Raw genomic sequence first — 19,413 nt, 5'->3', positions numbered from 1 at the left:
GAAAAGTGAAGTTACATTGTATGCTTTCATAGCCGTGTTATCTGTATACAGGTGGTTTCATAAATGGCTATAACTTGGAAGTGTAACTTACTTTTTGATTTGTCCTTGTAATATCAACCATCAATCACAAAATTTGGAAAAATCTTTCAAGCAGATAAATTAAAGTATCTAGGCAAAATTATTCAACCAGCAGGGAGCAAACAAAGAAAGGACTGCCAAATTGCAAAGAACTTACAAAATCACCTGGAACAGACACAACAACACAGTCAACAAACCCTGATAACTGATAGTAGGTTACAAATAAAGAATGTCAAAAAACAAGGGAGGAAAATTATCAGAAAAATGCTAGGAATAAAATACAACTGAATGTGAATGAAAAATAAATCACAGAAAATTTATGAAATTACAGGAAAAAAAATCATACATACAGTAAGAAAGAGGCAATTAAAATTGTATGGCCACCTATACAGACTGGATAACAACAGACTCATCATTATCGTCATTCATCATCATAATTTTCTAGCTCCAGTTTCCCGGGTGTGGTGTACAAACTGTCACCGGTCGGTGGGATGGACAATTGGAACTACAGTGTGTTTAGAAATGTAAATTTTAAAGTTTTTGTGTGGCTTATCTGAAGGATTTCATTTTTGTTTGTAATATTTTGAGAAATAAAGAAATTGAACTCTGGACTCTGCTGGAATATTTTTTTTATGTAACTGAAATATGTTTGTAAATTTTTTTAAATATGGAAACATCACAATAATATGGAACTGTAAATGAACATTGCAAGATACGAGAATTGTTTTCACGATAATATGGAACTGTAAATGAACATTGCAAGATACGAGAATTGTTTTCGAAGTGATATTTTTTGTATGTAAATTTTATGTAATTTATAATTTAAATTAATGTCAGCAAGGGTGTAACTTGTCCAAAGGTTGATTTGATGTTTGTAATGTGATTTAAAGATGTAAAAGGTTATTTAAATTGAGTCACCCTGTACCACATGTGTGGTTTCCTATGATGAAATTTTGGTGTTGTAATCGTAATGTTCCAGAACTTGTGCAATTGTTAACGATATTGTTAACCATATATGGACACGAGAGTTCCTATTGGCAAAAAGGTCCAGGAATCTAGGGTAAGTTTGATCTTATTGGTTGATTGTAATCGGGCCATTTCCGGCCTTGTGGCCGGCTTCGAAAAATGATGCGTGAGCTCGGCGTCAATTTCCATCCGACCGCCCTCGCGAGCGTTCGCGCTCGAGGGCTACCCTCGGGAACTCCTGCCTTTCCGAAGTAAGTGTTATTTCAGTGTTTTTGCAATGTTATTCTCAATGTTTTCTGGTTTCGTTTCACTTAGTTTAATCCCTTTTGTGTTTCATTATTTCTTCGCTTAATGTCATCTCAAAGGTTTAATTTAATGTGTCCGAGTTTACCCTAGGTTCCATTTGCCGTAGTTTCAATTCTTTCATCCATTATATACTTTCGCTTTAAACTATACCTTTAATGTAGCATCACCTTCATTGTTAAATCAAATTTTATGGTAATTTACTTAAGTATGTCTTGTTTCCGTGTCGTGGAACTGTATTTTGTAAAACCTTCTTGTCATTTTTAATATAGTTGAGCTAGAGGGTGTTTCTTGTAAGTCTTTTCTCCCCCATAACGTCATACGTTCCCATGGACCTCATAGATAGGGCTTCCCAGCACTTTCCACTATCCTGTCTTAGTTGTTATTTTTAGGCCTGTAAGTGTTCCCTGTATTTGGTTTATATGAATTCTCCGCCACTGCGTCATTTTCCTATCTCATTATCATTATTATTTCTATATTATTATTATCTCATTATTAAGTATTATATTATTTATTACTGGTATTATTTTATTACATTATTATTATTATTATGTTATTTACTATTTCTAGTATTATTTTTATTTATGTACACGCTCGAAACCTGCGGTTACACAAACCTCTCCACTTGTTCCTGTCAAAGTATAGTTTCTGTTCCTCTATGTACTCTTGCTGACCTCAAATTTCACTGTGTCTATCCATCTGTTCCTTGGCCTCTCAACTGGCCCCTCCCATTTCACTTCTCTGTCAAAGTAATTCCTTGTTGTTCATGTTCTGTCCATCCTCATAACATGTTCAAACCACTATAGCCTGTGTCTTCCTAAAAACTCTGTAACAGTTATTTTGAAGTCAGTCTCCTTGCTGTTTGCTTCATTTCTAATCTTGTCCTTCCTGGTCTTTTGGTTCATTGTTCTGATGAATTTCATTTCTGTTGACTGGATTTTACTGTTTGTTTTGTTATGAATGGTATATGTTTCGAGTCCGTAGGTGAGCAAGATAAGAATAGGGAACATGCGTGATCTGGGGTTTTAATTAAAAATATTCTAATCTGATTCAAAATTTCATGCTGAATTAAAAAATGTGATCAGAATGTACAAATAATAACTCCAAACATGGTAAAAATCTAAATTAAAGTACGAAAATGTCACGTGACGCAAGTACGCGATCTCATTGGTCTGACGTCATCGTACAGGTTGACTGAGTTAGCAGACGAAATAACACATAGTGTGCTGTGAGAAGCAGGATACACTTTGTGTATTTCTACTTTATGTTAGTGTCTGGTATAGTTTAATTCGAGGTCTATACATTGGATAATAATCTGAGTGGTATATTTTAGACTTAAAATGAATCCTGCACAGACAGTGAGGCAGAAAACTTATAAATTGTGTATAGTTCCGTGCAATAGCACATCGCATACTATCTCAAACAAATTGTTTCTAAATGTTCCAAAGACGCTAAAACTAGGGAGAAATGGATTTTGGCGAGCCGAAGAAATGCTGGTGATATATCAGAAAAGTTTAGAGTTCATTTTTTTGAAGATCATTTTAACGTAAGTTGAATTTGTTTGAATTTTCAATCACTTTTCCATGTCAGCTGTTCTAGTGGTAAAACTTTAAATTTTAATATATGATGCTTTAATTAAATGCTTCAATTACATCTTGGAATATGAAAGTAATGCACAGTGCATTAATTAATGCTGATTGTTAGAGTATTCTCCAAACCTAACCTATGTTTTGGGTGATCCATGCCAAGGTAATGAATCAAAGGGGTTATGAACCATATTGACAGCTCTTATTCTACCAATTTATCTTGGCATGCAACAGTTATTTATGTCCTTATTGAAGAGCTTACATTTGTAAAGAAATTTAGGCTATAGCTAAATACTCTATAATATAACAAAAAATAGGCGTGTACATCATGAAAGAAAAGAATGTGAATTTAAAAAAAAGTATATCATTACACAAAACCAATGCTTGTCTGTTGGGGTCTTATAAGTTAACAATGTTCAATTATAATAATTATCATAATATTAATGAAATAAATAACATAACTGCACACAGGTGAAAATAGTGATGCTGGTGGTTAAAATACCATCCAACTTAGTCTAAGTTTTAGGTTATACAAGCCAAGTCAAACCAAAGGGTAAAAATACCAGGCGAGTTGGCCGTGCGGTTAGGAGCGCGCAGCTGTGAGCTCGCATCCGGGAGATAGTGGGTTCGAACCCCACTGTCGGCAGCCCTGAAATTGGTTTTCTGTGGTTTCCCATTTTCACACCAGGCAAATGCTGGGGCTGTACCATAATTAAGGCCACGGCCGCTTCCTTCTCATTCTTAGGCCTTTCCTGTCCCATCGTCTCCATAACACTTATATGTGACGGTGCAACGTAAAACAAATAGAAAAAAAAAAAAAAGTCACAGCAACCAAAGACATTCCTGTATTGAACGACTAAAATGTCACCAAGACACTTTTCTTGCATGATATGCTCAGCTTGTTAAAAGCCAAATGTAATTATTATTGGCTTTACGCCCCGCTAACTACTTCTACGGTTTTCGGAGATGCCGATGTGCAGGAATTTAGTCCTGCAGGAGTTCTTTTACCAGTAAATCTGCCGACATGAGGGTGACGTATTTGGGTATCTTCAACTACCACCAGACTGAACCAGGATCGAACCTGCCAAGTTGGGATCAGAAGGCCAGCACCTCAACCGTCTGAACCACACAGCCTGACTTGTGAAAACTAGATGAAGTCATATTTCTCTTTATCTTTATCATGTTTAACTTTTTTCCTCCACCAAGATATTTAATGTTTCTCTTTCATGGGCCCCGGAAGTGGGTAGGCCAATTGCCCCAACCATAAATATATATTTTTTCGGGAATGATAGATTATGGACCTATAGTACTATGATCTTTCTTTCTTAATCAGTTTATCCTTCAGGGTTGGATTTTTCCTCGGACTCAGCGAGGGATTTCACCTCTACCGTTTCAAGGGCAGTGTCCCGGAGCGTGAGACTTTGGGTTTGGTGATGAAACTGGTGAGGAGGGCCATTACCTCGTCCAGGCGGCCTCACCTGCTACGCTCAACAGGGGCCTTGTTGGAGCATGATGGGAGGATCGGAAGGGATAGACAAGGAAGAGGGAAGGAAACGGCTGTGGCCTTAGGTGCCTGGAGGAGAAGTGGGAAAATACGAAAACCCACTTCGAGGATGGCTGAGGTGGGATTCGAAACCTCTCTACTCACTTGACCTCCCGAGGCTGAGTAGACCCCGTTCCAGCCCTCGTACTATTTGTTTTCAACTTTCATGGCAGAGCCGGGAATCAAAATCGGGCCTCCGGGGGTGGCAGCTAATCACATTAACCACTACAACACAGAAGCGAACTAGTACTATAATGCTAACTATATGTTTATGTTAGTGCTGAAATCCGATTTCTTACTTTACTAATGCTGAAAGCCCGAAAATGTAATGTTATTCTTTAATATGGGAATCAGTCTAGAAGGAAATGTTGAAAGTGATGTTCGTTGATATCCTAATACTATGAGTTACAGTACATTGCACGTATATAAAAGATGCCACTTACAAACTTGCTTTTTATCCGCGAATTTCTGCGGCCACAAAAGTCACTATTTTTCAAGAATGATGACATCTACACATGGTAGATTGTCTGACTGTGCTGTTTTGAACCTTTCTTCTGTCATTTTGAAGTTACTTGCGATCACGAATAAGAAACAATCGGCTTTCGGCTGATGCACAATGGCTGGTAGGGTTGCATGCGGTACTGGATCGTGACGTCACAGCGCGCCGCTTACGTCAGAGGCCGTTCACTCGCCTTACGGAAAGGCACTTTTAAATATTTTTTTAATGGTAGAAAACAAGGCAACTTACCACAATGTATTACGTTTACGTACTATTTCATTGGTGTACTTTTCAAAAAAAATATTTTTGAAAATTATGCATGTTCCCTATTAAGTAAAAAAAATTTCCACCTGATCGATACTTTTATTAAACCTTAGGATGAATTTTATGTCATTAAAAATTGCAGTACATGTTTCAATTGCTTGGCAATCATCATCAGCTGCTTATCTTAAAGTTTAGGCGAAAAAGCATAAAACATTTCATAATTAACATTTGTTGGTAAAGGACACTTAATGGTGAGGGAGGGTGCGGGGGGTGGGGGGATGTTAAAATTAGATATACAGAAATCCGTAGGTGAGGGAATTAAGTAAGTATGGAACATGGTCAGTTTTCCTTTCTAGGGTATTTTATCATCCCAGAGTAGATTTCTCACTTGAAAATATAATTGAGAAGCTTTCTGAGTCCTTTCAAGTATACTGGGCGAGTTGGCCGTGCGCGTAGAGGCGCGCGGCTGTGAGCTTGCATCCGGGAGATAGTAGGTTCGAATCCCACTATCGGCAGCCCTGAAAATGGTTTTCCGTGGTTTCCCGTTTTCACACCAGGCAAATGCTGGGGCTGTACCTTAATTAAGGCCACGGCCACTTCCTTCCAAATCCTAGGCCTTTCCTATCCCATCGTCGCCGTAAGATCTATCTGTGTCGGTGCGACGTCAAGCCCATAGCAAAAAAAAAACCTTTCAAGTATTTGTTGGTTTACTGTGTTATCTTTTGAAATGATACTTCCAAGGTATTTGAAGTTAAAAACAGACTGCAATAAAGTTCCCTCCAGGAAAATGGTTGAATCTGTGCCTTTCCTGTTGATCAGTTTTCTTTAAACTTGCCAGAATAAGCATCCCCTGTGTGGTATAGATCATCCCACGCCAAGACTGTGGACCCTGCCCTGAATGAAGCTTGTGGATTAATCACAGGATGCCTGAAACCTACCCCTGTTGAGAAGCTATACTGTCTTGCGGGTGTTGCACCTCCAAGTATTCGTCGAGAAGTTGCTCCCAATCAAGAATGACTGAAGGTTGAGAACGTTGAAGCTCACCCGCTGTTTGGTCATCAACAATCTCAATCTAGGCTGAAATCCAGGAAAAGTTTCCTCCAGACATCAAAGCCCTTGAAAGGACCACCAGATAAGGCAAGACTTTCCTTGTGGAAATCTAAGCAGCAAGAATGGATGGAGCCATGTGAACAACTTCCGGCTGGCTACAATGAAGACTGGAGTGTTTGAAGGTCCCTTAACCGATTAAGAACTGATGTCGGCAGGGCTAAGTCTTCACTTAAGTTATAAAATGTCCCACGAAACTCAACCTTCTTTTCCATAATACACTTGAAATTGGTTCTACTTTCTTGTATATCTCCTGCCTTGATCAATACACCCATATTTTACCCTACTTTTTGGTACCCCAAATATCTCTCGGTTTTATATTGAGTTTGTGAGCACTAAAATGAAAACGTAAGAAAATTTTCTTCATTGTAAGAAAAGGTATTAACAAAATGAGCTTTGTGGTATGTGTTACCATTTTAAGGGAGCACCAACCAACTTTTGCATGTTGAAAACTGCTCAGGACCAGATCTTCGGTCGTATAATTAAAAGGGATTATTATTATTATTATTATTATTATTATTATTATTATTATTATTATTATTATTATTATTATTATTGTTGTTGTTGTTGTTGTTGTTGTTGTTGTTTCTGTTGTTGTTGTTGTTATTATTATTATTATTATTATTATTATTATTATTATTATTATTATTATTATTATTATTATTATTATTATTATTATTATGTCTCGACCCCATCGCCCAGTGGAAAACAACTGCAATCAGCCAATCCGAGTATTGGCGGAAAAACCATACCTCATTGGGTTAGGAGGAAATGCCAACCCAGAACCCTGAACATCTGGGGTTGTCCCTCTGCGGTTAACAACCGTAGTTGTAAATCGGAGCTTGCTCCACCCAAGTTTAACTACCTTTGAAAGTCAACCATGGAAAGGTCTTTTTAGGAAAAAAATTCCACCGTCCTGTCCAAGAAAGCAGGAGAAGGCTACATCGGATTCGGTGGGTAGCCACCTTGAAGGCATCAACGAGTCGGAGCGTTGGCAATTACCCATTCCTATGCTAGCACATAAGAATAGAATCAAACAAGATCAGATCAATTACATTGCAACTTATAATATTAATTCTCTACTTAAAGCAGGAAAACTAAAGAATTTGACGGACGAATTAGATAAACAGAAAATTTTAGTAGAAGGACTCCAGGAGATAAGAAATACTACAGAAGAACCATTCAAATCTCAAGGCTACAGAATTTACAATGGGAAACCTGGACTAAGGGTTATGAAACAGTGTCCCCAATTTGGATCTGGGTTTATAGTCAATGTGAAAATAATAGATTCGATAATTGATTTTCAAGCCATCTCACCTAGAATTGCAACTTTGACTTTAAAAGCATCCAACAAAATTTATACCATCATAAATTCCCATGCCCCTACTAATGAAAAGAATTTTCTAACAAAAACTAGCAAAGAAGTGGAAAAGTTTTGGGATCTCCTTGACCAAACTGTAAACCAAATAAATATTAATAACGTTAAGATCCTATTAGGGGATTCAATGCCCAACTCGGAAGAGAAAAAAATACCGAGATATCATTGGGAAATGGGCTCCACATAAACATACAAATAAGAATGGTCAAAGACTTGTTGAGCTCTGCAGAGAACACAAACTGATCTCAAAGTCCACCTACTTCAAAAGGAAGCCCAACAAACTTAAAACTTGGAAACATCCTGATTGGAGAAAAGGGGAATTGCAGCTGGATCACGTATTTATGGACAAAACCTTCCACAGAGAAATCTACAATGATAAAGTATCAAGAGGAGTAGATATAGGTTCAGATCATTACATAGTCAAAAATCAAAATTAAGTTCACACCACTAAAAAAGAAACCAAAATGCAATAAACGAAAGAGGAACTTTGATCCACAGCAATTAATTAGGAATGATAAATATAGAGAAGTCACACAAAACATAAAACTGACAGATAACTTAGAAGAACTGGTTCCAATTCTCAGGCAACAAGCTGAAAATTTAGCCCCATTGAACACATGTAAAAGACATGCCTGGTGGACCTCAGAATGTGACAAAATTCATGAAGAAAGACATCAGGCATGGTTGAAATTTCAAACACACAAAACAGAAGAAAGTGCAACCAACCTCAAAAATATCAGGAAAAAGTTCACATAAATTATCAGACAAACCAAGAGACAATCTCAGAAAGATCTAATCAACTCAATAGAAGAAAACTACCACAAAACCAATTCCAGAGACTTTTACAAAATGTTTGGAAGAGAAGTACAAAAATTTGCCCCTCCCACATTAATGCTGAAAAGTGAGGATGGAAAAATGACACATGATGACAAGGAAAATGCCGAAATAATGGCAAAAGCATTCATTAAACTTTTGAATTGTGAAGAACCCCAGGAACTTTTAGCATTTCATACAGACACGCCCATCAAAACCCTGCCTGAACTCATAAACCCCCCAACAATCCAAGAGGTGGAAACAGCACTCAAAGAGTTGAAAATTATAAGGCATGTGGAGAAGACCAAGTTTTTTGCAGAAATGTGGAAATATGCCAGTGATACAGTTCGAACTTCCTTACACATGGCCCTAACAAAAATCTGGATAACAGAAAAGTTCCCCGAACATTGGACCACAGCCATAATCCACCCACTCCACAAAAAAGGAGATAAAAGCAATCCAGATAATTACAGAGGTATCTCTCTCTCTTAGACTGCACATACAAGATTTTCTCCAGAATCCTATACAGGAGGATCAGAGAGCAACTAGAGGAAAAATTAGGTGAATACCAAGGAGGATTCAGACCTTGGAGAAGCTGTGCAGAACAAATCATCACTTTAAAATTAGCCATAGCATATTACAAGAAGCAAAACAAACATCTTGCAATAACCTTCATGGACTTTAAAAAATGCTTACGACTGTATCCATAGACCTTCAATGTTGAAAATTTTAAGAAATTTTGGGCTCCATGCAAAATTAATCAAATTGATAGAACTCACCTTAACCAACACTAAATGAAAAGTCAAGTTCAGAGGGGAATTCTCTGAGCCATTCATCATGAAAACAGACTTAAGACAAGGAGATTGCTTGTCACCACTGCTGTTCAACTGTGCCTTGGAATATATAATGAGGGAACGGTACAAGAGTAACCCAAAGAACATCCGGATTGGAAGACCCAAAGACAACATAAGTTTAAATTGCCTAGGATTTGCCGATGACCTTGCTCTCTTGTCCAACAATATTCAGGAAACCAGACAACAAATTATATCACTACAGGAAATAGCACAGAAAATTGGTCTTGGAATATCTTTTGAAAAGACAGTAATCATGTTTACTGACCCACCACTCATAAACAAAATTGCTATAGGAAACCAAGAAATCAAAATTGTAGATAAATTTAAATATCTGGGAGATATCATAACATATAACCTCAATGAAAAGCCAGCATGGCATAACAGAATAAATAAACTGACCAAACTGTCACCAAGAATACCTACAACAAAAAAGGCCTGTCAATAGCAACAAAATTGAAACATTACAAAACAGTCACTCAACCAGTAATAATAACATACACAAGTGAAACCATCTTCAAAACAACTAACACTGCACAAATAGACAAAATACTCAAGATAGAGAGAAGAATCATGCATCAACAAATCATACCAAAAAGATGGACACTGGAGAGTAGCTTCTAATGAAATAGTCTACAAGGAAATAGAACCAGTAATGAGCTCAATCAGGAAGAAACGCATTTCATTTTTTTTACATCTAATCAGGACACCAGAGAACAGGATCATCAGGAGAATAATAGAAAAATTATGGAATAGTAAGTGCAACATTAAGTGGATTACAGAAATCAAGGAAGATATGGATGAACTACAAATTACAGTGGAAGACCTAAGAAACAAAACCGACAAAATCAAGAAACTCACAGACAAGCAAACCAGACTGCAAATCAGAATCAACAAACAGACAATAGGAAGGGTGATTTCTGATGAAGAAAGAAGGATAAGATCAGAGAGAATGAAGAAGTACTGGGCTAACAGGAAACTGAAAAATTCTTTGTATAAAGTTGGCTAGAGTGGTCAAATGAAGGCCATAAAATGTAAATAAAATATTATTATTATTATTATTATTATTAAAATTAAACACACTGCAGTTATAAAATATCCCAGTGGCAATGATCACTTGCAATATAGACTGAAAATAAAATAAAGTTAAAACATAATTACCCAACAACTACAACAAGAGTAAACAAGCAGTTCCATGGAAAGAAAATATTACAAGAAATATGAGGTGTATTTTTTAAGTAAGTACCGCTTTGATATGTCAACTAAACAAGTCAATTTTTGTGCGAATTTTATTTTTACATGAAAGACCGCCACCCTTTTACCTACTTTTCTACATAATTGGCACCAACATTAAGGTACTTATCATATCGAACAACAAGCTTTGGTATTCCGTCATCATAGAAGGTTGCCACTTGACTTGACAGCCACTGCGACATGGCCGTTTTGAGGCTATCGTCTTCGTTGTGGCACTGACCTCCAAGATGCTTCTTCATGTGCAGAAATACATGGTAGTCATTGGGCGCTACATCAGGGCTGTATGCAGGATGATGAAAGTGTTCCCAGCCAAATGATGCAATGAGGTCTTGAGTTCGATGGGCTGCATGTGGTCTGGTGTTTTCATGCTGCAAAATGATCCCTGTACTCAGCATGCCACGACTTTTGTTCTGAATTGCACGGCGCAGTTTTTTTAAGGTCTCACAATATGTTTCTGAATTTATTGTGTCACCACAAGACAAAAAATCAACAAGCAACAACCCCTTCTGTTCCAAAACACAGTACACATGAATTTCTAGGCTGAAATTGTCTGCTTAAACTTCACTTTCTTGGGCGATGTTGAATGCCGCCATTCCATTCTTGCTGCCATTGATGATTTCATGGCCTGTACTTATAAACATGATATAGGCTTTTGGGCTTATGCCATGTCAAGAAAATAAGATGAAATTCTGTTACGTTTTGCAGAGAACTATGCTCTGCGTCATCAGAAGAAAATCTTTACTGTCCTCGAGAAAGGCTTCTAAAACAAATGATCTTTGAATTTAGACATTACCCTATGGAACCGGAAACGGTACGTTCATTCATCACCAGATGGCTCCTCGGATGCGGTACAGTGCTAGCGTTCGAAGCGGAAGCTGATGGTACCATCAGAATCAGTCTGAGAGGGTCACATAACATAACAGGCGTACGCACATGTGAAGGTATGACATTGACACAAGTCTGGAATGAAATATCTGGTGATGAGGAACGTACGAATTTGGAAAACACCGAAACGAAATGACATTAGTGAAGGGACGGAGAAGGGAACTACCTACAGTACGTAAATCCTTAATGGCTGGCAACCAGGTATTACTTAATTGATAGCCAGTATCCCTGTTGAAATTGTTAGGATTTCTACGTATTTCCGCAGAAACGAAACCAAACCCCATGATGCACAGCCCCGAAGGACCATGGCCTACCAAGCGACCGCTGCTCAGCCCGAAGACCTGCAGATTACAAGGTGTCGTGTGGTCAGCACGACGAATCCTCTCGGCCGTTATTCTTGCCTTTCGAGACCGGGGCTGCCATCTCACCGTCAGATAGCTCCTCAATTGTTATCACGTGCGCTGAGTGGACCTCGAACCAGCCCTCAGATGCAGGTAAAAATACCTGACCTGGCTGGGAATCGAACCCGGGGCCTCCGAGTAACAGGCAGCACGCTACCCCTACACCGCGGAGCCAGCACGTATTTCCACAGCTTCCCGTATAATCCTGGACCTGTAGTGTCTTGTGTGAGTAAGTGCTCGAGCATCTTGGAACATGACATCATGACCCTATGATAGATCGTGCTCAGCTATTGCTGATTTGACTGGCTGGTTGAGACGAATATTACGTTCATGTTCCTTGATACGAGAACCAATGGACTGGCATGTTTGGCCAATGTATAACTTACTGCAAGTACAGGGAATTTCGTATAACCCCAGGATGTAAAAGTGGGGACAATTTGTCCTTGGTTTTACCCAGACTGTGAGCAATTTTAGTGACGGTGCCAAAACACTGTTTTTATATTGTGTTTGCGGAGGACCTAGGCAATTCGATCTTTGGTGTTATGAATGTAAGGCAGGTAGACAGTTCCCTTCACTTCTTCCTTCTGTAAGCTTTGCTTGGTCATTTCTCTAGGATGCAGGGCTGTATGAATCTGCAAAACGCTATAACCGTTACCTTGAACGTGACTTTGAGTGTGTCCATCTTCACCTGGATGTTTGATGGCTCACAAATTCGTCTCGCCCTCTTCGTGAGTGTCGTGAGAATACCCTGTTTTTGCGCAGGATGGTGGTGAGAATCTGCATGAAGATAGCGATTTGTGTAGGCAGGCTTACGATAGACGGTATGTCCCAAGGAGCCATCCGATTTCTTTCTTACTAGAACATCCAAGAAAGGAAGGCATCCGTCCAACTCCATATCCATAGTGAATTTAATTGAAAGGTGTTGCTGATTTAGGTGGTTTAGAAATAGATGAAGTTTCTCAGGATCTTCTGTCCAGACCACAAATGTACCATCAACAAACATCCACCATATCATTGTTTTGACGGAACATGACATCATGACCCAACAATAGAGCGTGCTCGGCTATTGCCGATTTGTCTTGCTGGTTGAGACGAATATTACGTTCATGTTCCTTGATATGAGTGCCAATGGACTGGCATGTTTGGCCAATGTATACCTTACCGCAAGTACAGGGAATTTTGTGCCACCTAGATTATATGGACTTCCTAAGATCCATAAAAAGATGTTCCCTTCAGACCTATTGTTAGTGCAATAGGTTCTCCTACATATGCTCTGGCTAAATACCTAAGCAAATTGCTTCAGCCACACATAGGACGTACTGAATCATACATCCGGGACTCTCAGTATTTCGTCAACAAGCTGCCAACCATAACCCTTCAACCTAATACACTTTTGGTGAGTTTTGATGTGAAGTCCTCGTTCACTAAAGTGCCAATTGACTCGGTTCCCTGAGGACATCCACCATATCACCTGTACCACTGCATGACTTCCACCTATTTCTTGTGGTGTGGGAATTTTTACGAGCAGACGGATGGAGTGGCTATGGGAAGTCCCCTTTCGCCTGTATGGCTAATTTCTTTATGGAGCATTTTGAGGAGGAGGCTGTTGCTTCGGCGCCCGTCAAATCTATGATTTAGTGGAGGTATGTTGATGATACATTTGTAGTCTGGACAGAAGGTACTGAGAAACTTCATCTATTTCTAAAACACCTAAATCAGCAACATCCTTCAATGAAATTCACTATGGAGATGGAGTCAGACGGATGCCTTCCTTTCTTGGATGTTCTTAGGACAAACCATCTATCGTAAGCCTACCCACACAAATCGCTATCTTCATGCAGCTTCTCACCACCATCCTGCACAAAAACAGGGCATTCTCACGACACTCCCGAAGAAGGTGAGATGAATTTGTGAGCCATCAAATATCCAGGTGAAGATGGACACACTCAAAGTCATGTTCAAGGGTAATGCTTACAGCGTTTTGCAGATTCATAGAGCCCTGCATCCCAGGGAAACGATCAAGCAAAGCTCACAGAAGGAAGAAGTGAAGGGAACTGTCTACCTGCCCTACATTCATAACACCAAAGATCGAATTGCCTAGGTCCTCCACAAACACAATATAAAAACAGTGTTTGACACCGTCACTAAAACTGCTCACAGTCTGAGTAAAACCAAGGACAAATTGTCCCCACTTTTACATCCTGGGGTATACGAAATTCCCTATACTTGCGGTAAGGTATACATTGGCCAAACATGCCGGTCCATTGGTACTCGTATCAAGGAACCTGAACATAATATTCGTCTCAACCAGCCAGGTCAAATCAGCAATAGCTGAGCAAGCTCTATCATAAGGTCATGATGTCATGTTCCAAGATGCTCAAGCTCTTACTCACACAAGACACTACAGGTCCAGGGAATATACGGGAAGCTGTGGAAATTTGTAGAAATCCTAACAATTTCAACAGGGACACTGGCTATCAATTAAGTAAGACCTGGTTGCGAGGCTATTAAGGATTTACGTACTGTAGGTAGTTCCCTTCCCTGCCTCTTCACTATTGTTATTTCGTTTTGGGGTGTTTTCCAAATTCGTGACGTTCCTCATCGCCAGATGTTTCATTCCAGGCTTGTGTCAATGTCATACCTTCATATGTGCGTACGCCTGTTATGTTATGTGATCCTCTCAGACTGATTCTGATGGTTCCGTCAGCTTCCACTTCGAACGCTAGTGCTGTACCGCATCTGAGGAGCCATCTGGTGACGAATGAACGTACCATTTCCACTTCCATTGGGTAACGTCTAAATTCAAAGGTCATTGTTTTAGAAGCCTTTCTCGAGGACAGTCAAGAGTTTCTTATGATGATGCAACGCATAGTTCTCTGCAAAATGTATAGAATTTCACCTTTTTTTTTTTTTGACATGGCATAAGCCTAAAAGCCTATATCATGTCTACATTCCATTCTTGTTTCTGTTGTAATGTAGGCCAACCGTTTCATTGCCTGTGACAGTTTGGCTTAAAAAATTGTCCCCCTCAGCATCATAACGTTCAAGAAAAGTCAAGGCGCTGCCTAAACCTTCAGTTTTGTGTGCCTTGGTCAACATTTTTGGTACCCATCATGAGCACAATTTTCGATATTTAAGCGTTCTGTAACAATTGAGGTAACTCCTTTGATGATTCCGAAATCGTGAAGCGTCTGTTTGTTCTCTCTTTGTTGTTGACTTTCTGCACCAACTCGTCAGTGATCACTGAGGGTCACCCACTCCCTTCCTCGCCTTGAACATTCTTTCAGCCATCTTTGAAAGCTCTTACCCATTTGCGTACCATTCCATCACTTATAATGTTTTGTCCGTACACTTCACAAATCTGACGGTAAATTTCAAATGCGTGAAGCCTTTAGCACTAAGAAAACGAATAACATCTGTGTACTTCACAGTCTGCGGGATCCTCAATCAGCAGAGGCATATGCACAAACAAATGTATACACAGTCGGTTGTTGCTGCAATGGCCTCTGTGACTTGCCAGTAAATGTACACGGTGCACATGCGCGGGATACCGACCGCAGTGTTGCAGCGACAGAATTTCAAAACGGTACTTACTTAAAAAATATGCCTCGTACTACTAGTTTAACATTCTAAATCCAACATCATCATATACAAATTCACACACAACTTAAGTATTTCCAGTGCTTAACACTACAGCTTACAATACTATAGGTTGAGGTTACTACTAGCTTAACATTACAAGTGATAATAAAGTAAAGTTAAAACATAACTACCCAACAACAACAACAACAACAACATCAACAACAGGCACTATTCAATTTAGGGCCTATCCAGCAATTTGTAGTGTACTATACTTTAATTTGAGATAATTCAGCTTGTTTAAACAATACTGTATTTTGAAACACATTAGGCTTATACAGTTTGTATAGTTACCATAATATTACAAATTATATAAATAATAGAAGAATACACAACGTACATGCCAGCAGGATTACTGCCATGATATGAAATATCAGATCCAATTCGTTGTCCAACAGCTGTATGTATTCACATCAGTAAACATTTAAGAAAAATTACATTCTACCATTACACTACATGAACAGTATTACAAACTACAATGCCAATAAAATGAATGTAACACAATTTACTTTAATCCGTAAGTTATTTTGGTTTTTATGTGTCCAATTATTTTTCTGAAGGCAAAGTCACACCAGTTTGTCTTGAACGTAACATCTGTAGCAGACATGAAATTACCAGCCCTTCGCCCCAGTGCAGCAGTGGGCTCAGCAGTTGGATTGCTACATCTTTCCAAGACGCTGGCAGCTAGTGCACCGTTGAGACACCATTGCAAGCCTCTTATGTAGGACAATGCAGTGACGGTGCACTAGGGGAAGCAAGTGCCTCCACTTGTATAAATGCCTGCCTTTGGCCTATATCAAAAAATAAGGTTCCTAGAAGGAAACCATAATTTAATTTCATCAATTTGAAATGTTAAAAACATTTAAATCTTTAGGCTTTTTCATTTTTCAATCGTGAAATTACCAGTGTTTTGCCCCAGTGTAGCAGTGGGCTCATCAGTTGAATTGCTACACATTTTCAAGACGCTGGCGCTAGTGCGTCATTGAGACACCACTGCAAGCCTTCCTCTTTGCTGTTCAACATATTCCATGCTTGATACCATGGCAATCAAGAAGTGGGCATGCGGTGTATTGGTGGTGCTGACAGCTCGCATGCTCCTCTTTACATTCTGTGAGCTCCTTTCAGCTTTTTGTTTTTAATTTTTGCAGGTGGTGCACAATTACGGACATGGTGGATATGGCGTGACATCTGCTCCTGGGACAGCCAAGCATGCTGTGAAACTAGTAAAAGATCTTCACGCTGCAGGAGTCCACAGCAGCAAGCTCTAAGGGCTCATCTTATATCTCTGGATAGTAGAAGTCACGCAGACAGAATGTCAAATTTAAGCCTTCATCAAAGATATCATAGTATAACATATTAGGTTTCTTTTCATATTACAGAATATATTATTTCTCTTTGCAATAAATCTATTTATGACAGAATGAGTCATCTCTCTGAATATTATTTCAAAATTATGGGACTTATTAGTTATTTGAATGCCCATTTATATTATTCAGATAATTCAGTTTGTTTTATTCATAGCTTTGTTCATGATGTCTACATAGACCAGTCACTCTGCAAGTCTCTGAAGAATTATGTGCCTCCAGAACCCTGTCCCCACAGTCTCCACCTTGAAATCGTCCAGTTCCCTGGCTGATAGGCCTTTGGACCTCTGAATCCCAAGTTCAGTTCCCTGCTAGGTTGTGAACAGTTAATTCTTTTGACTCAGGGACTGTCCCCAAGACTCCTGCATCTCCACCTCACTGTCATGCAGACGCTACCCACCATCATCGGAACAATAGCTTCACAAAATTCCTGTTCTTCGAGGTAAGCTATCCTCCCCCACTTGTCTCACAGGGCCTCCCCACATATGCAGAACTTCTTAAATTAAATTCAGCCCTGTAATTGATTTTATTTTCTGGAATCCTTTGGTTTGTTTGGTTCCTTGACTCGGTGGTCAGTGTCCTGGATTTGATTCCCAGCTAGATCAGGGAATTTTAACTGCGTTTGGTTTAGGGATTAGGCGTTCTTTTGGTATACCCACAACACATCATGTTCCTCCACATAGAGTTAGCACCAGGAAGGACATCTGGCTATCAGTCTAAATCAGTGATAAAACCTTCGACTTTGTGTGCACAATAGCTAAAGTAATTCAAACCTAAACTATCCCAAAACAGTTCTTAAAAAAATGAATGATTCTACAGTTTGCTGTTGTCCATCTAATACTTCATATTAATTAATGTGAAATTCATTGTAATTGTCATGTGCTTCTCTTGTTCTCAAGATGACTTTACCTATTGTTCTTAACATTGCAACTTGTTCAGGAATGATATTGTAAAGAATTTTGGGCTTGTGCTGAGTCAAGAAAATAAAGTGAAATTCTTAATGTTTCGCAGAAAACTGTGCTCTGCATCCTCACAAGAATTCTCGACTGTCCACGAGAAAGGCTTCTTAAACAATGACACTTTTGAATTTGGAACGTTATAATAGAAGTAGAAGTGGAAATGGTACATTCATTCACCACCAGATGGCCCCCAGGACGTGGCATAACGCTAGCATTCGAAGTGGAAGCTGACCGAACTATCACAATTAGACTAAGCGGTTTACATAATGTGTTTGCGTAACATATGACAGGTGTAAGACGTAGACATAAGCCTGGAATGAAACATCTGGCGACGAGGAACGTACGAATTTGGAAAAAACACCGAGACGAAATAATAATAGTGAAAGGGCAGGGAAGGGAACTACCTACTTAAATTCTTAATGGCTGGCAACCATAGTTCATTCACCCTGTCATATGTTACGCAAACACGTTATGTGAACCGCTTAGTCTGATTGTGATAGTTCGGTCAGCTTCCGCTTCGAACGCTAGCGTTGTGCCATGTCCTGGGAGCCATCTGGTGGTGAATGAACGTACCATTTCCACTTCTATTTCTATTATAACGTTCAAAATTCAAAAGTGTCATTGTTTAAGAAGCCTTTCTCATGGACAATCGAGAATTCTTCTGAGGATGCAGAACACAGTTTTCTGCGAAACGTTAAGAATTTCACTTTATTTTCTTGACACGGCACAAGCCCAAAAGCCTATACAATATCATGTCTATAAGTACGGGCCGTGAAAGCATTAAGGGAAACATTGTTCAGATATGTTAACAGTAAGAGGTCACACTAACCTTTATGTAGTAATAGTCCAGTGTCACAGAGCGGATCAATGTTAAGCACTTCTCATTTGCCAGGATCACTCTTGGGCTACGTCCGCACAGGTGGCCTGCATGGGTAGCTGCCTAGATAGGTGTTCAGGTAGGATATGTGGTGGCTGCACTGCCGAGAGCTGCGTTAGTTGCTCTCAAGACGAGGACGACTTAAAAATGTCTCTGTCGAAGTTAGGAAGAAAATTACTTCTTATTGAGAATTCTGTTTGAAGTACGAACTATTCTACCTGTGTTCTTCTCCTTGTTGGGTTCACAAATTTAACAGAAATGGAGCTGTACCTTTATCTGAATACATAATCCAACGCTATGATGACTGCATTTAATTTCAAACAAACAAGTGTTGATAGAAAAAATCGTCAATATCAGAACTTGTAAATGCTTTAGGTATCACAGATAAATAAATAAAATAATTTAAAAAATATATATAAATAAATAAATAAATAAATAAATAAATAAATAAATAGACTACTATATTGATTTGTACTTACCATCTTTGCCAATTTCCTGCGCTACCTCTTCCCAAACCCTTTTGAAGACAACGGCATTTTTGTGTAGCTTATGTGATGAGTTCTACAAGCATATAAATTATAAACAGGATAGGTTTCCACCTATTCAATACATAGTTGGTATTTACAATGTTATTTACATTACATGG

General features: G+C 39.0%; 1 protein-coding gene across 7 annotated transcripts in view; it reads left to right on the top strand.

The window, feature by feature from the left end:
- Daao1 (D-amino acid oxidase 1) overlaps positions 1-19,179 on the top strand; it is a 158,790-nt gene extending 139,611 nt beyond the window's left edge. For all 7 annotated transcript variants that reach the window (XM_067136136.2, XM_067136135.2, XM_067136139.2 and 4 more), the window contains exon 7: positions 16,716-19,179. In XM_067136136.2, coding sequence (XP_066992237.1) covers positions 16,716-16,835 — 120 coding nt within the window. In that variant the 3' untranslated portion in view covers positions 16,836-19,179. The remainder of the gene's footprint in view (positions 1-16,715) is intronic.
- The last annotated feature ends 234 nt before the right edge of the window (positions 19,180-19,413 follow it).

This window comes from Anabrus simplex, chromosome 1 (genome assembly GCF_040414725.1).
Source record: "Anabrus simplex isolate iqAnaSimp1 chromosome 1, ASM4041472v1, whole genome shotgun sequence".
Lineage (NCBI taxonomy): Eukaryota > Metazoa > Arthropoda > Insecta > Orthoptera > Tettigoniidae > Anabrus > Anabrus simplex.
This window is presented reverse-complemented; position numbering and strand designations above follow the sequence as displayed.